Source organism: Hippichthys cyanospilos, chromosome 7 (genome assembly GCF_059441005.1).
Source record: "Hippichthys cyanospilos isolate Australia breed blue-spotted pipefish chromosome 7, RoL_Hcya_1.0, whole genome shotgun sequence".
NCBI classification, from domain to species: Eukaryota; Metazoa; Chordata; class Actinopteri; order Syngnathiformes; family Syngnathidae; genus Hippichthys; species Hippichthys cyanospilos.
The window spans coordinates 12043692-12063298 of record NC_142375.1 but is presented as its reverse complement, the minus strand read 5'-3'; the positions used below and the strand labels follow the sequence as shown (position 1 = coordinate 12063298).

General features: G+C 38.3%; 1 protein-coding gene across 2 annotated transcripts; it reads left to right on the top strand.

The window, feature by feature from the left end:
* Window positions 1-779: 779 nt before the first annotated feature.
* On the top strand, window positions 780-18608 carry crmp1 (collapsin response mediator protein 1). Of its 2 annotated transcripts, XM_088418462.1 has the most exons (15): window positions 780-1245; window positions 2610-2698; window positions 3417-3601; window positions 3682-3846; window positions 4268-4329; window positions 4438-4518; window positions 4744-4812; window positions 5543-5663; window positions 5770-5926; window positions 7101-7242; window positions 8361-8531; window positions 9472-9651; window positions 9729-9891; window positions 10703-10844; window positions 17950-18608. In XM_088418462.1, the coding sequence occupies exons 1-14, from the start codon at window positions 895-897 to the stop codon at window positions 10792-10794; spliced, it is 2028 nt and encodes a 675-aa protein (XP_088274588.1). In that variant the 5' UTR covers window positions 780-894; the 3' UTR covers window positions 10795-10844; window positions 17950-18608. The 2 variants fall into 2 exon arrangements, with proteins under 2 accessions (XP_088274588.1, XP_088274589.1); XM_088418463.1 differs by lacking the exons at window positions 780-1245; window positions 17950-18608 and adding an exon at window positions 1640-1821 and having other exon boundaries at window positions 10703-11606.
* Window positions 18609-19607: the final 999 nt, after the last annotated feature.

Sequence of the window (19607 nt, the reverse complement as noted above, 5' to 3'; positions counted from 1 at the left end):
TGCTGATTGGCTAGTAAGAACGACGATCAAACGTTGGCCTCGTCCGATTTGTTCGCTTTCTCTTGAGCAAAACAGACGAAGTAGCTGGTGTCTGTCAATCGAAATGGTGCATTAGCTCAAAATTATAGGCAGGATATATGAGGTATCACTCCATTTAAAATATTTACAACGCAACTGTTCACTTTTTCGCAACTGTTCACTTATAAGATCGAACCGCTATCAACCACACTGAGCGTGACTGATTCTTATTGTGTGTTTTAAGCATAATACATGTTATCGTCATTTTTTTATTCGCATGGTTTGGCATCACTCGCTTCAATATTTGCAACAACAGCTTCACCGCAGCTTGAAAGAGACATAAGCATGACAGACGTCTCACATTAGTGGATCTAATCCCATCAGCACGTCGTCGTCCGGTCAGAGTACAAATAAGTAAAAACTCCTGTAGTATCAAGGGTGATAAAGATCTGACTTTTCGGGTATCTTCATCTTCTCTTTTTTTTTTTTTTTAACCAAAAGATGAATGTGAGATGTAAATATGTGAGCCTAGGGCACATTAAGTATTTTCACATCTGTTCTTCCAGATGAGGGATAAAGATGACATGTGATGCCTTAATCCTTTCGTCACCCCCATTTCAGGCTGAGAGCGAAGGAAACAAAAACCTCATATGGAGATACTTGCCGCAGAGGTTAGTTTGATCAAAGTAACACAGAAATACATTATTTATCCCCTTTATCCCCTATTTTTTGCGACTGCAGACCCCTCCAGATAGCCAAAGTGTTATCAGCCAGTCTCACAAGAGGAGGCGGGGCCGTCTGTGTCCCGGTTACATCGCGTGTTGCTGCCTCCATCCTCTCTCTCAGTGGAGCTGAATTTAACGGTTGGAGGCCACGATGTCCGACTGTAGGAGACAGTGGAACCGGGAAGATGAGCTACCGGTCTACTTTGCCGCACCCATTGCCACCGGACCCAACCAACGCAAGAGCTACGGCATGTTCGACTCGGTCGAGGGGGCATTTGAAAGCAAAACCATCGACTTTGACAGTTACGCAGTTGGAAGGAAAGGGGGCCGCACCCCGAGAAGCGGGAGCCGTGAGAGGCTCCTGGATATCTGTGACTCCACCGGTGGCAAGACCTCTGGTGAAGCTCGAAAGGGTTCACAGACCACTTCCCCCGAGGGACAACCTAGCTGTCCAGGAGTCGAGGTGGCCTTTTCCTCGGGGATGGAAAGCACAGATGAAAAGGTAACTTCTGAGACCTTGATAGATAGATAGATAGATAGATAGACAGATAGATAGATAGATAGATAGATAGATAGACAGACAGACAGACAGACAGACAGACAGACAGACAGACAGACAGACATATTTGCAATTGCACCATGTCCTCTTAATTGTATCCAAAGCTACCAAATGTGCCCCCAAAAGTGCGCATGCAGTTGTCGGTCATCGTGGTGCTGAAGTGGACAGCAACCACGAAAAGCTGCCATTGCCGTGACGTGTACTGGTGCGCGTGCCACTAACTGTGGTCACAGTGTTTTAACGTGAAAGTTCGAACAGTACTGCTGTAATCACTGGGGTAAAGTGTGAGGGCGCTCGAGTGCACGTCACCTTTCCTGTGCACGTGCACGATTTCACTGTGCGCGCGCGCCCGAACGCAGGGTAAATCGCTTCTATTTCTCAAGAGCGAGACCATTTTTTTTAAGAGAGGGGGGAACAAAGCGGTGCACTGCGACCCGGTTGTGAATAGACTGGACCCCGGGGGAAGAAACCATCATGTCTGGGACTAGTTATCAGGAGAACAACCTCCCCCATGTGACGGTAAGAGGAAGCAGACGTGCTTAGAGCTGTTGGAAATCCCTGCTGCCAGTGCTGGACGAGGAGATTAAATTCTTAGCTATGGGGCAAGTATTGTCCTGTGGCGCCAGGCCTCCTCACTTTGTCATATTAGCCGATGTTGTCAATTTCACGTTACGTTATCATTGAATGTACACAGAAAAGGACCGTTATTGACAATGCCACTGTTAAAGCACCTTGGTCAGAGATTCATTGGTGTGGTGAAGGATCTCTGAGCTGGAAAACAGCATCAGGATTTCATTGTAAAATATAAAATCCCTTTAGCATTTTTATGGATTAGTATAAATACCAGAGACCCAACACTAAATTCGTGACATTTAATGGGAAATATCTATAGCCCTTGTGCAGTATTTTGCCTGAACCAAAATGCAATGAAAAAAAACACGAGGGAGCTGAAATTTCACCCATATGGTGACATGTCAAAGGTCAATGTGTCACAACCACTTAGTTGTCACACGCCCAGGAGTGTTTCATCCCTTGGCTGATTTACTGCCAGAAATATGTGGAAGAAAATGACCCCATAATAATCAAAACATTGCACATGAGTTGAATATACAGTATAAAGCTTTATATATTTAATCTTGGCATACCAGTTACTATGGAAACACACCATTTTCCTCTGTTGCTAGGCATCCCATAGTAGAAGAGTGTGTGCATGCCTAACAGCAATGTAAAAATGTGCTCTTAACTTGCTTGAACCTGATGCATCGTATGACATTTATTCAACTACTGCTTAACTTGTATCCTTTCAGGGTGACCGCCTGTTGATTAAAGGAGGGAGAGTGGTCAATGATGACCAGTCGCTTTATGCAGACGTTTACATTGAAGATGGGCTCATTAAGTATGTACACAATCCAGGCTGTTCCAAAGTCTTAGGCACATTTTGGCAATGGATATCTTGAAAACATTTAAGTGTAGAAAAAAAAGGCCTGGCCAGCATGTCTGAAAGCATTTAATCATTTTTTTTTATTATTTATTTTCTTTATTTTTTTAGAGAGAGGGCGAGAGAGAGTTATATAGGTATGAAGCATTACGAAGTGTGCCCAAGACTTCTGGAACACCCTGTAAAATCGCTGTGTCCTTTTGCAACTTTTACAGTGTGCTGAAGTCCTAGGCCATAACTGGATTTGTTGTTTTATAAATGTTATAATGGCCATATATACTAAACTTGGTGTATTTCAATACGATCACTAAAATTGAAAAAAATAAAAATAAATGGAGAAAAAGGGACGTCAAATACCACTGAGTAGTCTTTTACTCCTGCTACTCATGATTTTTATCGTTGCAATTTTGATTAAACCAATAGTTTTAAAGAAAACCCATTTTTAGTTCTGACAAAAAACTACAACAGCAAATCTGCAAGTAAGAATTCAAGCCCCAAATAAAACACACAAATCCACTAAATTTATGATTCAGCCGTAATCAATTGATATAAAAGCAGTTATCAAAACAATATATTTAGTGTTGGCCTAATACTAATTTGCATAAAACTGTATATTGTATAAAATATTTTATCACAACAACTTTCTTGAGCTTGATTGCACTGCTGCTTTTTGTAGGCAGGTAGGAGAGAATCTGATGGTGTCCGATGGCATCAAAGTGATCGAGGCCAATGGGCGCATGGTGATCCCCGGTGGGATTGACGTCAACACCTGTCTGATGAAGCCCTACCTCGGTGTACGCCCCGTTGACGACTTCCTGCAAGGCACCAAAGCGGCGCTTGCAGGTGGCACCACCATGATCAGTGAGTCTGCTTAAGATGTTGCTACACAGCAAACGTAAAGGTGTTGCATGCTGTTGATCTCTGACCCTCCACTACACCAGTTGACCATGTGACCCCCGAGGTTGGAGACAGCTTGCTGCAGGCGTTCGAAATCTGGCAGGAGGCTGCAGACAAAAGAGCATGTTGTGACTACTCCCTTCATGTTGACATCCCCCAGTGGAACGAAGCCGTTAAAGATGAGTTGGAGACGCTGGTGCAGGAGAAAGGTACATCCATATCTGCATTTTTGTTTCAAATTGCTGGTGGCCCCTGTAATTGTTGTCATGTTAATCCCGACTTTGGAGAAAACAGGCTGAGACAGATTTGCAACAATTTGGCCCTGCACTGAATCCTCTTAAAGGGAAGGCAGAGAGTAAATGCACTGTCCTCATTAGGTTACTGTCTTGGAAGCTGAGTGCAAATTTTGTTTGCCATCCTCTCGGGGGGGTATCACTTTGCTTTTAAGGGCTGTGACAAGTCTTGTGTGAATCATGAACTTCAAACAATCACAGTGCTCTTAAACACATAAACAAATACATTTCGTATCCTAGAAAAATGGAAATTTTAGACTGATAGTGTGAACTATAACTTATACTATACTATAACTTACATGGGCAAATTATGTTTTTTTTTTTCAACTTTTATCAGGTATTAACTCCTTCCAGGTGTACATGGCCTACAAGGATGTCTACCAAATGACAGATTCTCAGGTTTATATTTTTAATAAAAAACAGATTCTAGTAATCTTTACTACCAACCTAATTCATTGAATTTGTCATTTTTGTGTCAGTAACGTTTTCATTTGCTTCCTTCTCCAGCTATATGAAGCCTTCTCCTTCTTGAGGCAGATTGGAGCTGTAGTGTTGGTTCATGCTGAAAATGGAGATTTGATTGCTCAGGTCAGTGGACTTTATCTTAACTTCTCAGCTATTGTGGTCCCTTTTTTCGGTCCTGAATGTTGGAATAAATTGACATGTTGACTCAATATAGCAACTTCTTCTGCTTTACAAACTATGCTGTACCATTATCATAATTTTTAGATTTACAAAGAAACCTTTTGCATGTTCTCACTGAAAAAATGAGTGCTATTTATTTATTCAGATTTCTTTTCTTCCTTCATTTAGGAACAAAGAAAAATCCTTGGAATGGGAATAACAGGACCTGAAGGCCATCCTCTGAGTCGTCCTGAAGAGGTGATGTAATCCCTCTCTCTAACCAAGCTAAGACCCCCTGCCCACCCATCATTCTTTTCATCTACCACCTGCCTATACAACCAAAAATCCAATTCACCGCCCCACTCATCCAAATGACTGACAGGCATAGCTTGGAGGTGACCTGAGCACAACATTTTAAGTTAAAACACTGAACGATCAAGGGACCAACCAGCAAACCAACCAACAAGCACAGCAAAGTCCAATGCAAAAGTACTGGAATTGCAAAGTAACCTCCTTTGAATCTGTTGTCTGCTAAAAGCATTTGCGTTTCACATCAAAAGATGAATATAACACAAAGTTTCAGAAATTAAGCTTTTATAGCATGGGATTTAAAAATAGTGTTAAACAAACCAGGAGAGAGCAACTTTTGTTTGAAGCCATTCAACTTTTCAATGGAGCAGACCCTGATAATTCACAACATCTTCAGAAGACAACAGAAGCAAAGGACGTGACCTTGCCATTTCATTTCTCTCAATGGGGACTTGATTTTTAGTATTTGTACATTTTTGCTGTGGCCAGCTATGCATCCATCCATCCATCCATCCATCCATCCATCCATCCATCCATCCATCCATCCATCCATCCATCCATCCATCCATCCATCCATCCATCCATCCGTCCATCTATCTGTTCATCCATCCATCCAGCCATCCATCCAGCCATCCATCCATCCATAGTTGTAATTTGCTCTTGTTCTTTCTAATTGCAGGTGGAGGCTGAGGCGGTGTTTCGTGCGATCACTCTTGGCAACCGTGTGAATTGTCCTGTCTACATCACAAAGGTGATGAGCAAAAGTGCAGCCGACACCATCACCCAAGCTCGGAGGAAAGGTCAATCTCTAAATCCTGCATCCTCATTTGATGTTGATTATATTCAGTACCAAAGAAAGGACCCATGCCTGCCATAATAATATAATTTTTTCGGCTGAATCTCCAGGTTCTGTAGTTTTTGGAGAGCCAATCACAGCCAGCCTGGCCACCGATGGTTCGCATTACTGGAGCAAAAACTGGGCCAAAGCTGCTGCTTTTGTGACCTCCCCACCTCTGAGTCCAGACCCTACAACCCCAGACCACTTACACACACTTCTGTCCTGGTAGGATTCATGTTAAGCAGCTGATGCAACATGCCTGTTTTTTTTTTAATTTTGGCTGGGAGGTGATTGGGATAATGAAGCCCTCAGTGGATTTGCAAACTTTTAAATGAATGCAGAGTTATTTATAGATGTAAGTGCCGCATAATGTGAATTTTAAATCAGATCAGTGACACCAAAGGATACTCATGCAAGGTTTTAATGCTCATTATTTACTTGGTATTCCAGTCACAGCAGCTGCTCATATAATACACAATGTCAAACGTGATTTAATAAAAGGAGTTGGTTCATTGCTTGACAAGAGGAAGGGCAAACAAAAAGATTTGAAAATCGAAGCACATTTGGATATTTTCATGCACCAAAAGAACAATTAATATTTAATATTCAGGATAAAATAAACAGAAATCTTATTTTATATTTTTAGTGATCACAACTCTATAAATAGCCTAGAAATGTGAATTCGTCATATGTTGCCTTGGCTACCAAGTGCCTTCCAACTACTCTATGGTAGCATTGTGTGATGAAACTACGCCCACAGCACCTCTTTAAACTGACAGTGCATATTTTTAAGTTATTTTTCACAAAAATAAGGGCAACTCTATGCTAATGTGGTTCTGCATAAGCATATTTATTCTTGAACATACTATCATAAAATTATCCAGCGTAACGTTATTTCTGTGCTTAATTGTAGTTAACACAGTAAAATTAGTTGTATATATATATATATATATATATATATATATATATATATATTATAATGGCTGCTTTCATGAGAATGCACCCTGTTTGCCTGACTGAAGGCTTTTATTCTCTCTGAGGAGGCTTGGTGGTCAGTAATGGGATAAATAAGTGGGCAAATTAAAAAAAGGTGATGCAAAATATATTGTTTGAGGAATAGAAAAATTGAAAATGATAATTAAATTAATTAAAATGAAAAATTGGGTGAAAATTCCAGTCTAATGCAACAATGTATTCTTCCACCTCTACTTTGCATTTAAATAGCTTTAATTCAATATTAAATACTCTGATTATTGTTTTAAATTTTAACTTTTTAAATCATTATTACCAATTATTAGTCCATAAGGATTATAGATCATAGCGTTACCTGTACAGCTTCCAGTTCCACTGCAGTATTAAGTGAGTGTTGATAATGACAATGTGTCCTTATGTGACCCAGTGGCGACCTGCAGGTGGTGGGCAGTGCTCACTGCGCATACAGCACCTCTCAGAAAGCAATTGGTAAAGATGACTTCACCTTAATCCCAGAAGGAACCAATGGAGTGGAGGAGAGGATGAGTTTTGTTTGGGACAAAGCTGTGGTAAGAGCAAAACTTGTGTCCATTTGAATGCCCGTCTGTATGTGTGTGTGTGTGTGTATTTTAATTGGAGGAACAGTTGACTCCCCTTTTAGCTCCTATATTTGTAATTCCACCTAGATTTGAAGAGAAAATTCACCTTCCATATTGCACTTTTGATAACATTGGAGATCAAACAGTCATCATGCAAAATGTCAGGCAAAAAGTCAGTTTCATGAATCAAAAAAAATCCCAAAATGAAACTTCCCTGACAGGACTCGTTAATCCCAGACAAAATTTTTGTGCTCCATTATTATGTAGTATGTAAATTATACCTAGCCAGTTTTGCAGTAGAAAAATGTCACTACACAGCACTAAACGTAAATAATATCACAGAAGTGTCACAAATGAGCTGGATTTGAACCTTAATAACATCACATGCATACGGCATGCAGTGAAGGTAAACTTCAAATTAAACACACCAACTAATGGATTGACGTCAATTCAATAGCTTTCGTACGTTTTCATTTTGAAGCTGGCTTTTGCAGCAGTGGTTACTATCAGCTAGCGTTACTCCACCTTGGGACTCCATTTTTATTGCCATCGCTTCTCAACTCTAAAAACATCAATACGTTGCAATTAAACATCTCACATTCATTTTCTGTTTAATGGTGCTTGTCAATTATGCCATTATTGTGTGATGCGGCCTAAGCCCCCATTTTTCCACTCCTACCACGCGGTGGATTCAAATGTAGTCAGACATATCAAACTCACACTGAAAATGGATCTGTCTCTACATTAAAGGAACCAAAGAATGAGAGGGTGAAATAACAAGATTTCTGTCTTCCATTCTAGCGGTTATTCTGTCTAAGAATCGAAATAAGTATAGTGTAGTAGTTGCCGTTCACATTCTGGTTTAGTGGAATCGTATCGTAGACTCAAAATTCAGACTCAAATCGAATCAAATGATAAGACAGATTCCCACCCTATACACCATTACGAGAAAAAGTGACAAACACGTGACCACAACTAATGCATAACAACTCATACCGCAAAAGCTTCAAGCATATTGTGTTCATTTGAGATGCCTCTGTATTTATGTTTGATCTATTTTACAACTTGTAATCCACTCCTCCTTCCAGGCCATGGGGAAGATGGATGAGAACCAGTTTGTGGCTGTCACTTCTACCAACGCTGCCAAAGTCTTCAATCTGTACCCCCGTAAAGGTCGAATAGCAGTGGGCTCCGATGCAGACATTGTCATCTGGGACCCAGACAGCAGTAAAACCATCACGTCCAAACTGCAGCACTCGGTAAAAAACAAAGCAGTATAGAAAACGTAGAAGCAGAGGGGAAAGGACAGGCAGAATGAGTGTGAACAGGATTATAAAGCGAATAAAAGATCAAAGAGTCCATGCTGCATGTTCTAGTACGGCAGAAATTACAGGCATTAGACATGCAGGGGTAACGCCACAAAAGGAGAAGTGATCATTTCCCCTGACAATTTAGTGAAATCATCAAAGATTTCATTAAAATTTCAATCAAATGTACAGAGACACTGCTGTCACTTTCATGACAATCGACATTCTCAATCAATGGATGTTGCAATTTTTTTTTTTTAAAGAGAGGATGCATGCATTTAAATGACCTTTACATGCATTTTAATAGAACTCATGTTTCACAGTATCATGCAGTATTTTACATTTTTCGTCTATGGCCCATGTTTCGGGGACTCTAATCCATTCTGCTGTCGGCTTTAGGTTCTAATCCCCGCCCTGCACCCCTTCGCCAATCTCTGCCCCTCCCCCTGTTTTATTGTCTTGCTCTTCGCCCCGAGCCTTTCTCTGCCTTTATCCTCCATCTTCTCAAATGCTGCAGTTTTATTGCATGCATTATTCTCTCTGATACAATGCTTGCAGGAATAATCCCTTCTTGCTCTGTGTTTTATTTTCCTGGTCTAATGTATAGCGTACAGTATGTGCTTGGGTGTGCTGTGTAATGAGCTATCATTAATTTGAGCTCAAACACTTCTTGTCCTGGCATCACATGAATATAGCGGCATTTATAATTTTGTACGATGTTTATTAGTGTTGGTCAGAGCTGGTAGAGGGATATTTGCATCTCATTATGCTACAATATAGTGTGATATACCAGACAGTATTATTACTCTCGATTTATGTTGTATGACTTTTTTCATTGTGGCACAAAATTTATCATGTTTCAGTATGCAATATGTAAATGTTCTTCTCACAGTGTGCAGAATTCAACATCTTTGAGGGTCTGGAGTGTCGTGGGGCACCAGCGCTGGTGTTGAGTCAGGGCCGGGTGGTGTATGAGGAAGGCAAGCTTCAAGTTGAGCAAGGCAGCGGAAGATTCATCCCACGCAAGCCCTTCCCAGATTTTGCTTACCAACGTTTAAAGCTCAGGAACGAGGTAAAGTACAGAGAAGAGAGCATGGATTATATTTCCTATCCAGTATCAGGCACACCTATTCCCATGTCTCTGAACAGATGAAGCTCAAAGGGGTGACACGTGGGATGTATGATGGGCCTGTGTATGATGTCGATCCAACCCCAAAATATATCACACCTTCACCTTCAGCCAAAACGTCCCCGACCTCGCACCTGCCTCCACCAGTGCGCAACCTCCACCAATCCAATTTCAGCCTTTCAGGTTAGGAACAACATAGTATACTGTATCTTTTACCAAAACATATTGAATATCATAAGGGGCATGAAAACATATTTGCGAGCATCGGAAGGTGCAATATTTTTTCAAATGTATATTAGAATAATGTAAAAAAAACAACAACACATATTTTATAATTTCCATTAAATTAAATGTTTTAAAGGTGATGTTTTTTAACTAATTAATCTCGGCATTTTTTAAATGACAAATCACAATCACATTTTTTGCTGATTTTCTATGAAGCTTGTAAGAAATATTATTGTATTATTATTATTATAAGCACTTTCAGAAAATGAACTGTATTTATAATTGATTTATCCTCACAAAAACAAAACAAAAAGTGCATTTTTTAAAAATTCAGGACATTTCTAAGTGTTTGTTTGTTTAAAAAATATTAATATAATTATGAAACAATTATACAACTTTCTTTTCAATTATGCAACAATTAATTTGAATTTATTTTGATAAGATTAGCAGTAATACCATAATTGGATCAGTTAAAGTTTATATATATATATATATATATATATATATATATATATATATATATATATATATATATATATATATATATATATATATGCATTTCATTCAATTTACTGTACAGTTATTAATAGCGTGTAATAGCAGACTTTACAAAAGGAGCAAGACCAAACCCCTCACTTTTTAGAAGACTAACTGAGCCCCAACTTTTCACATAGTATTAAGAGAATTATTATTATCATTATTTTTGTCAAAAGTTCAATGCGCTTACTATGTTGTAACATTCACGTTGCCTCTTGATTTCAATACACAGGGGCTCAGATTGATGACTACGTCCCTCGCCGGTCTGGTCATCGTATTGTAGCACCTCCTGGAGGTCGCTCTAACATTACCAGCCTGGGTTAAACACCATGCAGTTCGGGGGTCAGCGGGGTTTCGCTGATGCGCATCACTGAGTGAGCATGCGTTGTGTTTCCTTTTCCCAGCATTGTGGCACGCACAAATCACACCATAATAATCTGCCTTGTGAGTACCCACTCTGTAAGAAGATGCACATAATATTAAGTGTGATTTACAATCAGTAAAGACATTTGGACATCATTTACAAACTTATTCACTTAAAGATGGTGGACTCTTCCCGCACTTAAAACATAACAAACACAGCGTTATTTCCCATCTTTATAGCACAACTTCTATTGTGTGTTGTCCACTTGATGGTGCTGTTGCTGCCTCTGCGCTTGCATCATCTGCACTCGAGCATTTCAATGTATCTCATCTTGATCCTGATGCATGGCCATCTCTTTAAATGTTACACGGCGGTTGTGCACTGTTGCATTCAAATGCTGTTTGTAAGCTTTGAGCACTCTTTGCTGTTTATGAAAAATATTATTTCATCCAAGCAAGTTTACTTCTTCACACATTTCCTGTGAAATGCAAAGGAGAAAAAGGGCATTTAGCCATTGCAATAAATAAATAAAATGTATCACAATAGTCATGCAATCAAAATTTTACGTGTTAATTTTCTAGCAAACACGCCCTCTAGGGAAAAACGAATTTAACTCTCATTACATTTTTTATGAAAAATTTCGTCATGATGATTTTATTTAAAGTCCTTGTTTTTTGTTACTGTTGTTGTGTATTTGTTGTTTAACATTTTTATGACACATTCATTGCTTTTGTCTGAGCCATTGATTGACCATTAATAAAGACTGTTGATAAAAACAGTGAAAACTTTCTTTCAAGTTTGCGTAACATACATACCTATCACACACACTGTAAAACATGGAGAAAAAAACAACAACTTACATTTCACTCCGAAATTTTAAGTAAGTACATTTTACAGAGAAGGCTTTTGACTAAAATGTTCACATTTTTTTCACAAAAAAAAAAAAAAAAAAGTTGCTTAAGGGTTGAGGAACAAACCTGTAGGTTGGGAAGGGTCCACACTACCTTCTGAGCCATACCACACATACTGTGGGCTAAAAAGGTGATCTCAAATGGAAACGTGTATCTTTCACTTCAGGAGATTCGTGAGATTTTAACAGAGTTTCTGCAGTTATCAGAGAATCTAATTTCTTGTTGTTGTTTTTTTAAAGCTGTGACACAAGCAGCATAATTTTCTTTTGCAATTAAGAGTAAATGAATTGGAACATGAAGCAACTTATTGCTAAATTGTGTCATAGTGGTATGTCTTTATATTTCTTGTTAAGGTTAATATTGATGCAATTTTGAGGCAGACAAGCCAGATGTTACGCAATCTTTCTTCGGGAATTGCTGAATAAAATATACAGTAGGATACCACTACAAATTCCAAAGTTTAAAAACCACACATGGTAAAAGTGAAAATCTTTGATTCTCTCAGGATTCAATTCAATTAACATTTTTGGATGAAGGATTCAAGATATCATTTATTTTTGATTCAAAATTTTTTTCAATTCAAAATGATTTGATTGGCAATTCTTTCTACTTCAATCCATAAATGTGCGAAGAATCATCATCATCTTCAGTCTGCTGTGCAAGACAGAATGACAAACGGAGATTTGTCATGATTTCATATTAGGTTTTGAATTGTTGGGGTTGGATCAAATTGTTTTGAATCGTCTTTGTGCAATACAACTACGTTTTTGTTTTTTTTTTAATTTGGATTCATTGACAGACCAACCACAAGAATGGAAGACAGAAACCTTCTTATTTCAGCAGGTGATGTAAACGTAATTGATCTGATGCGTGAATTATTGTAATAAAGTGAAAAATCAAAATATAGTAAAAAAATATTAAGTACAAATTTCAGCTTTCAGTGTCAGCATTTTAGATTGATACAAGATTGATACAAATTTCTTAACGTCATTCGACGTCATCAGAGACTGGATATGTGGGTTTTTTTTTTAATGGCGCTGTGTTAATGTTGGTAGATAAGTGACGTGATGGAAGTAGAAACGGAGCCTCAAGAAAAGTAACCACCACTGTGAAGGCCAATTTCAATATAAAATCGCACTATGGCCATCGGATTATTGACATCCTTTTAATATTTGGTGAATTTATTTTGAGGTTTAACTTCACTGCACGGTATTTGAATGCGATGTGATGTTTTTTGCATCTTTCTTGGTAATGTGTGTCCGGCATACATTACACGGATGTTGTAGCTGTAGTTTGATGTAGTCATCACTTTTGCCATATAGGGCCCTCTATTTACAGTTGCATGTTTGGCTTTGTTGAATGGAAGCTGTCAGGAAGTGGAATTCATCCATCCATCCATCCATTTTCTATCACCGCTTAACCTAGGAAGCGGATTTTTTTTTATTTTGTTATAAAGTCGACAATGGGACAATTTATATGAATTCAGAATCGTGGCAAATGAGAATCTTGATTCTTATGTGAATCAATATTTTGGTACGCCGCTAAGGTATGGCATTGCATTCAGTTTTGTTTTTGTTTTGTTTTTTTCATCCAAAAATGCTTTGGGCTGATTGGGATGTACTTGGCGAAAAAAAAATCATTCACAGGGGGTAGGTACATTGTTGAAAAAAACTTTATAACAACTGCACCAGTATAATACTGGAATACCTACAAAGAGATTATTTTCGGTCTCCTGAAGGTAGCTGAAGAGAGCTGTTCCTAATAAGCCACCACATGTAGCTAAAAATCATCATCATCTCTTGACAATGCCAAGTTAATCTTTTAGTTAGTGACTAGAAAGGCAGTGTGCCTAATATAGGGGTCATGATTTTATCAAACAGGATAGATCATCATAGACTGCAAATTAATAATTTAAAACTTGTTGGAATCTCACTCTTGAGTAGTTCACCGCAGGCAAATAAGTAGAATCACGAGTGCTACATTGTACTTTTGCTGTGTTTTTCTCTTTGAATAGATTTCCCCGTGCACCAGTATGCTCTGTCAGCTTGCATTGTAAGTGCTCCAGTGAAGATCTTAACACAAGGTCCCTGATCACATCTTACACCTAAGGGGACTTCACACACAGCTACCTGAGCAGAATTCAAACCTGTGATGTAACCTGTTTGCCAAATGTAACCTTGCATTTAAGGACCACTCGTGTGCCTTGCAGAAGTTAACTCAAGCATCAAGACTTTCGAAAAGAGATTATATTATGACAATTAATGGCTTTATTTTATGACGATGGTGATTATTATTGAAATAGAATTTACACTATATGCTGCAAGTATGTATGCTGTAATCTATTACTGGCTGTTATCAGCTTGTAATGATCCACTCCAGTGTGTTTCAACACAGCATAATCAGTGATGCGACATCTGTAATTCAACCCATCTGTGATCCCAGAGGGCTGTTTGCCATACTGCACGCCTCAACACAAAACAGCTAATTTACTCTGCTTAATTGTAAGGTTATATCGAGCAGATATTTACGGTTGTTCTTTTTAACACTCCAGTGAGTTTTGTAAAGATTGGTCAAGTTTAATTTACACGTCAGAGATGTGAGCTTTTTCTATTGCTATTGTGAAAGCATAATGCACGGGGGTGCAAATAATTTTTCGTGGGGTTCTCACATGAGTACCAGGACATAGTGTTTGGTACGGACACTTTCTTTCACTAAAAAGTCTTCCTCAATGTCATTTTCAGTGTTGCTCCTACATTAGGTGCACTGTGTGTGTGCACTCAATGAAATCGTGTTATTCAAGCTTGTGTACTTGAAAAGTTTCATAAGTCCATCAGTGATGGTTTGAACTATTCATTCCGGAGGTCAGAGGTAAAATGTAGAACAGGGGCGCTCAATGCATCACCCACAATTTACCGGTTGACCGCCTAGCTATTTTGTTCACCTGCACGACATCACACATGAAAACAGCCAAAAAAAGTAAATCAAGAAAAAAGGAGCGTCAATTAAAAGAAAAGAACGTCAGTCGTGGTTTCAACTTTTTTTTTAATTGCCCTGAATAGACAGTTTGAGTTTCTGTCAGAATGTATCAAGTTATCTAATTGGAGAACAAACAGTCAATCAGGGTAGTTTTGTTAGCTCTGATTGGTTTGCCTCGTAGCACATTCGTAATGTCTGTGCCAAGGTAAGTGTGCAGTGGGGACAAACCTGAGCATGCAGAGAACGAGAGGTTGAGCGAGCAAGGGCAGGGTATCAAGAGCGAGCATTGAGAGATTTTGGGTGGGCCAATTTTTTTTTTTTTTTGCTGCTCAAAATATTTAATTGCTTGCTCAATATAGTTTTTTTGTTGTCAAAATCTTTCATTGCTCACTCACTGGCACAAATATAATTCAATTTTCCTGCAGTTTATCTCGCCACTGAGCTATTGCTTCTCGATTAGCTTTTATTACAAAGAGTACAAAGAAGGCGGTTGAAAGTTTCAAAATAATACCGTATAAGGAATCGTTTATGTCTGTGGTGTGAGTGTGTGTGCGTGTGTATGTGTGTGTATATGTGTTTGTACGGGCCAATAGGTGTGCAAACAATGTGTATTTATATGATAACATATATACATATATGTAATTATTCCATCAAACTGACACTTCATTATTAACTTGTTCGAGTCATTAGTCGTGAATCTTACACTTTATTTTTTTATAAAAGATGAAAAAAAAAACAGTGCAAAAAAAATCTCTTTGCCAGGCTTACTCAAGATAAGAATTTCTCCAGACAACGTCACCTTCACACAGAATTCTTTGCTGCACAGCCATCTGCTCTGGGACCAAACCAAAGTGATGTAATGTCAAGTTTGTGAGGCAAAGAAAATGCAAATTATCTATACACAGCAGCGGGTCATAAAATTATATAAACTGAAAACTGTGTGTGAGAGTGGTGCAAGAGAGTGGAAATGTGCCATAACAATGCAGATATTTGTCATTCCTCGAGAGCATCGGGCAGCTGTTGAGGAGGGAAATGGCATTTGGGCAATTTACTGAGCCAGCTGTGCTGTTGGTGCTCATAGTCCCTCAGGCCTCAACTATGCACACCCTAAAATGAATCAAGCTTGTACCAAAAACTAAAACTGCATCAAGCTTTTACCAAAAAAAAAAAAAAAAAAGCCTTATTTATCAATTTCATCTAGCCTCATCACTAACCTGAGAATACTTTGTATATAAATGTAGATTTGAGCTTGTTACACTCTAAGCAAATGTACAGTCATTAGCTTAGTTGTCATATGTTATAATTATATCAAATTAGAGCTTTCAAATAATTACATTTTCTAATTACTCACAAGATTTTCCACTTTGTATTTAACTTTAACTTTGCTTTTAACACTTTTCTGTGAAGCTTGTAACCAAATTTTGCTCAAGAATTAGGTGGGTATTTTACATATTTTGCTGGTCCATCAGTCGTCTGTGTAATCACCCCCCCCCCCAAAAAAAAAAGACCTCCATCATCCTACTAAAAAACAGAAATAATTACAACCTGAAAGATATACCATTAAATTGTATTCTCCACAGATTGGCCTTGAACAAAAAGCAAAAGATGAACTTTCCTGTATTCACTGCAATCATCCAAAATAGGTGGATTAGAATAAAAGTCGGCACTAAACCATAATAAGTAATCATTTCCTATAGGGAGCATTCAAACCAAATAAAATGTAACTTTATTGTGTGAAAATAACATTCATGTAGACTAGAGAGTATTATTGTACCTCAAATAATCTTTAACCTCTGCAATCTGCTCAACTAGCAAAAAAAGGTTGCTTTACTAGCTCATGACATTTAAAAATCTTGCTTTTCCCTGCTAACAGCCCAACCAGAGTGATATTGTCGCTTTGCGATTTGCCCATTGCTTGAATGGTGAAATATTGTTGTGGAATTATTTAGGGTTTTTGTAAGATTAGTAAAATAGTCTGGAAAAACAAATTGTCCTTCTGGGTTTCTTTTTGAAGCTTCATATACACAACTTTAACAGAACATATTCGTGGTCTGCAAAAGAGTGTGCAGGGACAAGTAAAAATGAAGATTCTTATTCACTCACATGGGAGTGAACGCCTACACGATGAAAAACAGCCACAACATGGAAGTAATTCAAATGAGAAGGGAAGCAAAAGCCATGAAGTACAATATGACAGTCTCTCTGTCAAGGTCATCATTCTAGCTACACAGAGAGTTCTCATTTATGTTAGGTGATAGGGTGGTCAATGAACAATTAAGTGTTATACTAATACTTATTTTCCATGACAATGGTACATGGACTTTCATTTATACTGTATAGCTCTTTTCTAACGCTGGTAATCAAAGCACTTTACACTAAGCAGTCATATACCATTTAAGTAGTCAAATCATATTTAAAGAGCAAAAAAAAAAACCACACACACATACACACACAAAATTCTTTTAATAGTTAATTTTCATTGTTTTTTACTTTAATTTTGTACAATGAATGCACCAAGCTCATTGTTGTCTTGCTATATAGACTCCAAATAATATTAAATCCTCAAAAAATGAAAAAATCTCTAACTCAACCAGCCTATCCCATGCATCAAACCTGATACAAGTCTTACACTTCAGCCAACCCAACCCTTAACCACAAACCTAACCCATTTCCTAATCTACATCCCATAATACTTGCCCTAATCCAAGCCACAAATGGAAATCCCTAAAAAAAAAACTAACCCTTAGCTAATTCCAATCATCATCATAACCCGAGCCACAAGCTAACCTTGACCCAGTGGTTTTAAACTTTGTTGGCATTATCAAACCCCTCTCATATTTCTCAGGCACATTCAATGAACCCTTCCTTACTGGAAAACTAAACATTTCATTGCTAAATGTGGTATGAAAAGCTTATATGGAGGCACACCCACCCACAATATATGTGGCCTGACGTCTGTCAAACCCCTCAAAGTAAATCATCGAGCCCTGAGGTTCAATCGTACCCAGGTTAAGAACCACAGCCCTAATCTAACTGAAACCTCCTTTCTCTTATTATCCCTTAACCTGCTGACGCATAACATCTCCGAGACCCAACGTCGCTATGAAGGAGCATAAATTCTTTCAATTTTCACCTTTCATGACAAACAGCGTTTCCAGGCTCCCATGTGTATACTTTGCAGGAGGATTCAGTATGCTCAAATATGATAACATGTCATTCTTCTTTCAGGGAGGGCAGTTGTTTGATACGCTCAGGCCGATGTGGCTGTGGAAAAAAAGATGAAGACAGAAAATGAAAAAGCCTACAGAGGATCAAATAGCACATCAACGGCGTGGCGCATCAGCGCCAGTGCCTGTTTACGGCTCTTCTGCAAGGCTTTCCTCAAAAGACAAACACAACACCCTGACAGGTTTCATCCCAGCTCCACAGCAATCATCCTGGACTTTGGTGTTGACAGCATGCGTTAGATTTATGTGGGCTATGAAAAAAGGAGCAAGATAACGACATGAAATAAGCATAAAATATATCTTAACGTTAATTCAAACATATCTCACTTTTCTCTCATTAAATCCCCTGGCTTTAGTAAACTCTAAAGCGCATTTGATACAATTTCTAGTATATTAGGGGTCGACCAATATGTTCTACTATCTGTAAGAAATCAATAATGAAAAAAGCACATCCACCGAGTCTACGGAATTTCTTTTGAGGCTTCTGTGAAGGCCATCTGGCTGTTACTTCACTTTTATACTGCACTTGTCCACTTATCTGATGATTTATCTGCAAAATACACTGTGGTTGTTTTTGATATTTATTGAGTAAAAACAAGACAGAATGATGTTCTGATAGAAGATGAGTTAGATCTTGTAATAAAGAGTGCTTATAACAAATTTTACCCAGCAGAATTTTATGGCATTATTAAAAGTCAAACAACAATTAGTCTATACGAAGGTAATGTTGTCTTTACCTTCTAAATTGTGGCCATAAATTATACCATTTTATGTTATCCATCCATCCATCCATCCATCCATCCATCCATCCATCCATCCATCCATCCATCCATCCATCCATCCATCCATCCATCCATCCATCCATCCATCCATCCATCCATCCATCCACTCTCTACATTCTCTCTACACAGGGAATGAGGCGAGATCCAATTTTAATAATTCTCTTATTTCATAGGCATTATTTTAGTTTAACATGTCGCACAATTAAACTGGTATTGAAAGCACTTATTTTGAATGAAGCTCGGTCATTTCCTGTGGCTTATAATAGTTAAAATGAAAGGTTTGTGTTAATAAAAAGAAGCGTGCTGACTACAAATGCTGAAATCAAGTAGAAAATTACATGTTGCTATTCAGACAGTTAAAACAAACGTGGTTATCAATAAGTAGTGTGTGGTGCTGTACCGTGTTATTAACGGCATGTAATGATTGCACTTAAAGTTTACTGACTAGTCAACACGCGGATATCTCAACTCTTTGCTTCATAATAATTGTGATTTATAACTAATTTATGACGCTCTTTTCATCTTTATTCCACACGTTCCATAAAATGCGGAGCAAGAAGAGCCTGTGTTCATAAATGATCAATGAGTGTTGCGGACTAACAGGAAGTCTTGGTAATGAAAGATACACTAAAAGGCATTTAAGATACACCGAGTTAGGGCTTGAGTCTTTTTATTTTTTTATCCTTAGATATAATTGAAACTAATAGCAATTTAAAAAAAAAATCATCGCAGCATACTCTGCGAGCACAAGCAGTAGCAAGTCTTTTAGCCACCACACGGTGTCAGCCTTGCATATTCATCCAAAGGAATATGCTTGCAGGAGTTGATGACATTAAGGAGTCCTTCACGGTTATTTTAGATTGCAGCAATTAAGGCC

Bases quoted from the DNA above. Each gene is read 5' to 3' on its own strand.
- crmp1 (XM_088418462.1), top strand. From the start codon at position 895: ATGTCCGACTGTAGGAGACAGTGGAACCGGGAAGATGAGCTACCGGTC. The intron at 4,330-4,437 runs GTTTATATTTTT...TTCCTTCTCCAG, and splicing joins ACCAAATGACAGATTCTCAG to CTATATGAAGCCTTCTCCTT. The intron at 7,243-8,360 runs GTAAGAGCAAAA...TCCTCCTTCCAG, and splicing joins TTGTTTGGGACAAAGCTGTG to GCCATGGGGAAGATGGATGA.